Source organism: Phoca vitulina, unplaced genomic scaffold (genome assembly GCF_004348235.1).
Source record: "Phoca vitulina isolate PV1807 unplaced genomic scaffold, GSC_HSeal_1.0 scaffold20, whole genome shotgun sequence".
In the NCBI taxonomy this organism is placed as follows: domain Eukaryota; kingdom Metazoa; phylum Chordata; class Mammalia; order Carnivora; family Phocidae; genus Phoca; species Phoca vitulina.
The window spans coordinates 31361718-31370221 of record NW_022589723.1 but is presented as its reverse complement, the minus strand read 5'-3'; the positions used below and the strand labels follow the sequence as shown (position 1 = coordinate 31370221).

The 8504-nt window shown below is 40.4% G+C and overlaps 1 protein-coding gene across 3 annotated transcripts in view; it reads left to right on the top strand.

Annotated features, from left to right (window-relative positions):
• INTS14 (integrator complex subunit 14) overlaps nt 1–8504 on the top strand; it is a 31438-nt gene continuing 22934 nt past the window's right edge. Inside the window, exons 1-3 of one of the 3 annotated variants that reach the window (XM_032418131.1) lie at nt 1–87; nt 4717–5000; nt 6545–6652. In XM_032418131.1, coding sequence (XP_032274022.1) covers nt 4779–5000; nt 6545–6652 — 330 coding nt within the window. In that variant the 5' untranslated portion in view covers nt 1–87; nt 4717–4778. Of the gene's footprint in view, nt 88–130; nt 378–4716; nt 5001–6544; nt 6653–8504 lie in introns of those variants that run through there. The other 2 variants (XM_032418133.1, XM_032418132.1) reach the window with 2 other exon arrangements.

Below are 8504 nucleotides of genomic sequence, written 5' to 3'. Positions count from 1 at the left end.
CCCTTTCGTCGCGCGGCCCCATCGTTCCGGCCGTGGTGCGCGGGCGGGAAGTTTACGCGGACGGACCGTGCCGGCGATGGGCGCGGGGTGAGTGGGGTTGGCCGGGGGCCTCGGGCAGCCCTTCGTTGCTTGTTGGAGCTGCAGGGGAAGGGGTCAGGGGTGGGGAACGACGCGGAGCCGGCGCCCGGCCTTCCCGCCGCCCCGCGCCGTCCGTGCGGCGCCAGTTCCGGGCCCTGCTCCCGGCCTCCCCTCGCTCTGTAGCTCGGGGTCGTGGGCCCCGCGTGAACACCGCGATTTCGGCCCCTGCGCGGGCCCTCTTCGTTCCCTCTTCCCATAAGACTTCCAGATCTCAGTTTTTGTTTTGGACTGATCTTAAGGTAAAAATCCACCCCACCCCACCCCCCCCCGTTGCGATTCAAATGCAGGAGTGCTGTATTTCCAGGCTGGCGGTTTCGAGATGAAGTTGTACCAGAGAACTCAGGAGGCACTCACAGGGCTAGGGAAGTCAGGCTGGCAGAAACCTAAGGGTAGGTAAGGACCCTAGCGTGAATGGCCGGGCCCCCAGAAACCCTAGAAGTTCGAGTGGAATCATGCTCCGAGAGCGAAACTGCTGAGAAGACATTCTTGACGACTGAACTAATTGTCACCTGCAGGGAAGCATTGTAAACGTGTACTTAGGTGACTTAGCATTAAGGCCAAGACCGGTGGCTGGGTTCCATTCTCAGGAGCAGACTGTTGTTGAGAAAGATGGCCCGTAATTGTCTTAAGCATTATATGTAACCAGTACTTTAAATAGTACTTATGGGAAAAGGGGGAGAATTAGCCCAAGTGAGAGATACTTCATGTTCTCAAAAAATTGCTGGACTGTGGTGGGCACGGATTTTTTTTTTTTTTTTAAATCCGGCCTAGAGTGCTTGAGTAAATCATCCTTCAAGAACATGCAGATTCCTCTTTTAATTCTGTACTTAGAACTGAAGTAATGGTTTCCCATGATTTTACCACTGTTACGAGGGTGGATGGACACAAATGCATCAGCCAGCCCTAGAGGTGTTTGCAGAGAAGGCGAGACTGCCAGCTATGGGCACCCATTCACAGCGGATTTCAGGGGCCAGAAATGCTTTCTTGTACGAGATCTAAATCTGTGTATACTCTTTCCCAGTCTCCTTGAAAAGTTGAGGAAGTACTTCCCATGATCCCCAACTTTTTTTTTGAGAGAGAGGGAGAGAGAGCCAGTGCATGCAGTGGGGAGAGGCAGAGGGAGAGAACTCAGGAGGCACTCACAGGGCTAGGGAAGTCAGGCTGCCAGAAACCTAAGGGTAGGTAAGGACCCAACATGAATGGGTGGGCCCCTAGAAATTTGAATGGAATCCCGCTCAGAGAGTGAAACTGCTGAGAATGGTGTGCAGGCTCCATGCATGGAGCCTCCTGCAGGGCTGTCTCACAACCCTGAGATCATGACCTGAGGCAAAATCAATAGCCCCCCCCCCCCAACCTACTGAGCCACCCAGGTGCTCCTCCCCAGCTTTCTTTTCTTTTTTTTTTTCCTAAAGATTTGTTTAGTAGAGCGCAGGTGTGCACACACATGCACATGGGGGGCAAGAGGAGAGGGAGTCTTAAGCAGACTCTCTACTGAGCATGAAGCCCAATGTGGGGCTTGATCTCACGACCCCAGAACACAAACTGAGCCAAAACCAAGAGTCTGAGGCTTAACCGACTGCACCACCCAGGTGTCCCTTCCTGTGCAGAAATGGGACTGCCATGTGAGCTGGATAAACTCTATATGTGGGCAGAGACATAGGAGTTCCTAGTTATCTGCTTGAATGAGGAGGAGAGAAGGAAATGTGTTTCTGGTGTCCAGAGTTAAAATTCATCCTGTGTTTTGCCAAAGAATTAATGTTCTGTCTGGTGACTAGGGGTAATTAGTCATTATCAAATATTTGTCAAGCACACACCCTGTGCCAGTTACTGTGATAGGTTCTGGGGAGACATTGCTGGGCACAATCTGACACAGTCCCTGCCCTTAGTGAGCTTATGGTCTAATGTAGTATGGTTGGACCAATGTTATACAGGGCCTCACTTCTTGAACAGCACAGCTAAGACCCAGAAAGAAAATAAAAAAGACTGAGAAGATGAAGTAGTACCAAGCTGATACACTTAAGCCCATACATTTGACACTAGAAGAAACCCACAGGCTCTGAGAACCTGTTGAGTTTGACTTTGGACACAGTTTTAACAAGCTCGGTTACCTGGCTTTCTAGCCCACAGTAGCCAAGAAGAAGCAAATTAGAAAGAGGGAGGATGATTATAGGGAATTACTGAGTTAAGTAGGATGCAAGCTGATGGGCTAAAAATTAATCATAAAAAGGAGGCACCAAAACAGAGCACAACAGCCTGGATCCCTTGAATACAAGGCATTGTTTCTGTGTATATTCTACATAATCCCTGTTTTATGGGACCTTAATGGTAATTATGTAGAAAAGGGTTAAAGGGGAAACAGAGTTAGCAAATTAAACTGGATTTTTTTTTTTGTTCTAGACCTTTTCTAGTCTTTATTAATGCCTGAACTCATTTTCTTGGAGCATCTCTCCAGAACAGTGTTCTGCAGCACACAATGCTGGTGTGAAAAAAAAAAAAAACCCATGAGAGTAGCAAGGTGCTAGGCAGTATTGGTGTTTAGAGTGGTGATACCAGGTCATCATAAGAGTAGATTATGTTTCGCACGGTGTTTAATGAGGCAGAAAAGAGAGAGATACACATTTTAATTTTGTCTATCAAAATGGCTAAACATCTTAGAATTTTAAAGAGTCTGGAAAAGTAATTTATATCCCTCATTTAATCTTTATTGATGTTAGATACATGAGGCATTACTGTATTTAAAATGTATCTCAGGCCACTATGTGGTAAAAAGGCTTTTCCTACTTTACTTGAGTCCCTGACCTCGGTTTATAACCTTGCTTCCATGAACCATTATGTTCTGAGTTCCCAACAGCCTGTTTACAAATGGAATTTTAGAATATCATACATTTGCAGTTGGATACTTCCCTGAAACAAGCAGTCTGGCCACTGTTAGGTGTTTTTGAAGTTCCAGAGAAGAAATTAGCAAGCATTTAATTTCTAACCAGTTTTGTCCATCCAGAGTCTTCCCTAATTGTATATATGCAATATGAGTTTTATGAAGGTGTAATTAGTATATACATACAATGCTGTGACCTCCTTTTCTCGGTTACTGGCACTTTATAAATATATTTCTCATATTTACGTACGTGTCTTTTATTTATAGCTGTTATATCAATAGACCGTAGTTTGCTTATTAACAGAGTAGCAGCAAGCTGTGTCCCCATGAGCAGGTCTGTGTATCTGAACTTTTTTCTTTATTTTTAAGAACAGAAATGTTTTCTTCATGCTAATTCTCAATCCGTAATTTTAAAGAACTCTGTTTTCTCCATTCTGCATATTGACTTTTCAAAAAGGATTTTATTTATTTACTTATTTACTTATTTATTTATTTATTTTTTTTTTTTTTTTTAAAGATTTTATTTATCTGACAGAGAGATACAGCGAGAGAGGGAACACAAGCAGGGGGAGTGGGAGAGGGAGAAGCAGGCTTCCCGCGGTGCAGGGAGCCCGATGTGGGGCTCGATCCCGGGACCCTGGGATCATGACCTGAGCCGAAGGCAGACGTTTAACGACTGAGCCACCCAGGCGCCCTACTTATTTATTTATTTAGAGAGAGCCTGAGCTGGGGGAGGGAGAGGGAGAGGATCTCAAGCCGACTCTGTGCTAAGCATGGAGCCCGATGTGGGGCTAGATCCCAGGATCCTGAGATCATGACCTGAGCCAAAACCAAGTCAGATGCTTAACCAACTGAGCCACCCAGGCGCCCCTCTGCATATTGACTTTTATACACAATTTCATGAGATAACGTCACCTGTCCTACATACTGTTTAATTTTGTTCATGAGATAATGTCAGCTGTCCTACATACTGTTTAATTTTGTTCTTTTCCCTCACAATGAAAGCATTGTTGCCCAATTTACGTACAGTATTACCGAGGCTAGCAGTAGTTTACTGCTTTTGTCATGCATAATGATTTCCAGTTTTGTCTAATTTGGATTATGACTCTACTAGCCCTTTCATTTTTACATTTTACATTCATTTTAATAATAAAAAAGGGCACCAAGCAACAAGATAATTAAATAAACACACAACTACTGCTGTATTGATTAAGAGAGTGATGGTGCCCAAAAAGAATGGATTGCTTGTCAAAAAGCACCATTACAGGAGGTCACAGCATTGTATGTATATACTAATTACACCTTCATAAAACTCATATTGCATATATACAATTAGGGAAGACTCTGGATGGACAAAACTGGTTAGAAATTAAATATGACAGCTAGAAATGTTCGTTCATAAATTGTTGGAGAGGTGATGTAGGAATGTTTGTTATATTAAGTTGTATAAACTTTGAAATTATGAAAGTCAAGAGTTATCTGAATTTAATATCTTTTTTAATAGAAATACGTGGTCCTTGGAGCATGTGGGTCGTTGCTTGCTTCCCTCCTTCTGAATTCTCTGCAGTTTTGCCTTTACCTCAACTTAAATGAGGTTTGCCTTCACTCATTTCTGCAAAGTTTGGTTAAAATTAGGGTGGGGAAAAAAACCTTTTTTCTCTCTGTAACATGTAAGAAGACCTAATCATATTTATTTTCTACAGCATTTCTCTCTTTCTAGCTGTCTTTTTGCGCTCTGATTGGGAACATTGGGATCATTTTCATCATGCCAACAGTGGTGGTAATGGACGTATCCCTTTCCATGACCCGACCTGTGTCGATCGAGGGGTCTGAGGAATATCAGCGTAAGCACCTGGCAGCCCATGGTTTGACGATGCTGTTTGAGCACATGGCCACAAATTACAAGCTTGAGTTTACAGCCCTCGTGGTTTTTTCATCACTCTGGGAGCTGATGGTTCCCTTCACAAGAGATTACAACACCCTCCAGGTACAAAAAGGAATGAGTTATTGTATGTACAGGGCCCAGATTTTTAGGAAGGAAAACAGTGTTATCATATCGCACTGAATATTTAGAACTTGGACTTTTTTTTTCTTTTTTAAGATTTATCCATTTATTTGGGGGAGGAGGGGAAGAGCAGAGGGAGAGAGAAAGTCAAAGACTTCTTGCTGAGCACTGAGCCCAGTGATCTCACAACCCTGAGATCACGACCTGAGCCAAAACCAAGAGTCAGATGGTCAGCCGACTCTGCCCCCCCAGCGCCCAGTAGAACTTGAGCTTATTTAATGTGCAGTCTGTGGGTATAATATCTGAGTATAGCTATAAAACAAAGTTTCACAACCAGTAGGCCTTACACCTTTGGTAGAGCTTTGAGTTCAAGCTCTGAGTTGTTACCTTATTTTATTCTCTCGGTTTTCTGGAATTTTCTGTGGAAAGGAGAGCATGTCAGGATATAGTTCCCCATTCCCTAAAATTCAAGGTCTTTAAGTTCAATACTTTATTCTTTTCTATTTTCTTACAAAACTTGAGATGAAAAACAGCCCTTCCTTACCAAAACCTTCATTCTAGAGTAATTCAAAATTATATTTCCTCTCCAATAAATAGCCTTTGATTGATTTACAGATGCCAAGAAATTATAATTTTTAAACCTCAGTTGATAGGTATTAGTTCAAAAGGTGTTATCTGTGATATGCCAGAGAATTTACTTCCTGACAACATCTCTAAATCAGTATTTCCAGCACTACCTTGTAATAGTAAGTGTGGAATTAAAACAGTTTAATACTTGCTGGGCAGGTTAGAGATCCAGGATCAGTGTAGTTTGATTTTTTAAATGTACATAATAAAATTTTGTTAAATCATTTCTTTTACTGTCTCACCTTTTTTTTCTGCTACAAGCTTTTTTTAAAAATTGCACTGGATTTCTTGTAAATGAATAGTAAACTAAGGATTTTGGATGTTCAGCAGTTCTGAAATTTAGAGAATTGCTATCTGAGTCGTTCAGAGTAGTGGTTAAGACCAAGTGTCCTGGAGTCCGATTGACTGGGGTTAAATCTAGATTGTGACACCTCTAGGCCTGTGACCTGGGAAAGTTACCTCATCATTCTGTACCTTTGTTTCCTTGTTTTAAAAATAGTTTAATAATCTATACCTTACAGAGTGTTGAGATAACTAAATTCATGTTAAGTGCCTAGGTTGGTATTTAGAATATAGTTAGTACTCAATAATTTTTGTCATTTTTTTTTTTTTATGTGTTTAAAAGTTCTTCATTTTAGTTACTTTCTTCAGGGTTCCCTTACAAAGCTAGGAACTTGGTGGACCATTCACTCTCACTTGATAAGAGAATGGAATAAAGGACGCTCCTAATTGTCCTTTGTGGTTGAGGAAGCTGGTTTTACCATTTTTCTTTGAGAAAATATGCTTTTGGGCTCTCAGAAGCACAATGTCCCCTGTGTAACATTCATGCTTTGAACAGTTTATGTTGTTTTCTAATAACAGTAAAAAATAATGAGCAATTTTATCTTTTATTCAATCAGGAAGCACTAAGTAATATGGATGATTATGATAAAACCTGCTTGGAATCTGCATTAGTTGGTGTTTGCAATATTGTTCAGCAAGAATGGGGTGGTGCGATTCCTTGCCAGGTAATGATCAATTCCTTTTCATTGCCCTAAGTTAAAACCATTAACCACTGAGGTGATTTGATTTTCTTTAGGCTCTGACACAGCACGCATTGTAATTTCTATAAACTACATTATACATTATTGGTATCTTTTTAAAAGAAGGCACTAAGTCAACACTAATATGCTCAGAAAACAGCACAATTATGCCTTAAGGAAAGCATTCTCCTAGCAAATTGGCTTATTGCAAACTAATATTGTTTGTATAAAACACAAAGGGCTCACAGTAGAATTTTAGAACACTCCCTGGAAGGGGTAATTATAATTTTGAGTGATAGAATTATAAACATCAGTATATGATAGTCTGTCTTCATTATCTTAATGTAGCATTTATTTAGCAAACATTTAACCATCTCAACTGAGTTTTCTAAAAAGTGATGCGTATGAATGTCATATATTCTGTTGCCCTTTACTTTGGGTCCACAATAGGTCCACATTAGCAAATCAGAACAGAGTATTAGAATAAAAAGAGAATTGGAAGTTTACTATAAGCAGGCATACCTTGGAGATATTGTAGGTTCGGTTCAGACTATCAGAATAAAGCTAACATTGCATAAAGTGAGTCCGTTGAAGTTTTTGGTTTCCCAGTATGTAAAAAATTGTTTACACTATACTGTAGTCTAGTAAGTGTATGATAGCGTTATGTGTAAAAGAAAATGTCCGTGCCTTAATTAAAAAATACTTCATTGCTAAAATGCTAACCAACATCTGAACTTTCAGCAAGTCATAATCACTGGTCACAGAGCCCCATAACAAAGATAATAATAATGAAAAAGTTCAAAATATTGCAAGAATTACCCCAATGTGAAAGAGACACAAAGTGAGCAAATACTGTTAGAAAGATAGTACCGATAAACTTGCTCAGGGCAGGGCTGCCATAGATCTTCAATTTGTAAAAACTGCAATATCTGTGAATATATTGCAACAAAGCACAAAAGCAAATATGCTTGTGCTTTGAGAAGTGGTAGTACATTTTAAAGGAGAAAACAGAAAAATCGCTAAAAGGAAAATTAGAGTAATCTACAATAGGAGTCAGCAAGCTTTTTCTGTATTTTAGGTTTTGCAGATGTTTGTAACAACTTCTCAATTCCACTATCATAGCATGAAAGCAGCCATAGATAATAAGTAAATAAATGACATGGCTGTGTTTTCATAAAACTTTATTTACAAAAACAGACGTGGGCCACAGTGTATGATTTTTTGTTACATGGTCCAACACAGGTTCTTCAGTAGCGCCAGTGGCATCACTGGTATTTATTTTTTAACTAAAAATAAGATTGTGGCTGCCTGGGGGTGAGGGAAGGGTAGGGAATTGACTGAAATGAAGCACAAGGGAAACTGGGACAGGACTGGTCTTTATCTTGATTGTAGAAGTGGTTGCTCACTGAATGTAGTTGTTGGAACTCCTAGAACTGTATACTAAGAAGGATGAATTTTATTGCATGTAAATTATATCTCAGTAAACCCAACTTTCAGGTTTGTTTTTTTCTGACTACAAAACCACCTGTTTTACAGAGTATGAACTCATGGGTTAATGAAGACCCTGAGCTGCTACTAAAAGGTGAAATCATTTTAATAAATGCCATAAATGCCTTTTGATCACTTTCTTTTCAGAAATAAAAATGTTTGGCACCTTCATTAAACATTATTTATTTGGTAAATCTGTGCATACAGAATATCTAATGTCCTAAGAATATATTGAATAAATGAAATTTTGTTGTCAGTGTCTTCTGAACTGGAAGCTAGCGGGTAGCAGTTTCCTTTGCTGCTGCTTCAGTCGTTTTAGAGACGAAATTCAGAAAATATGTAACAAGCA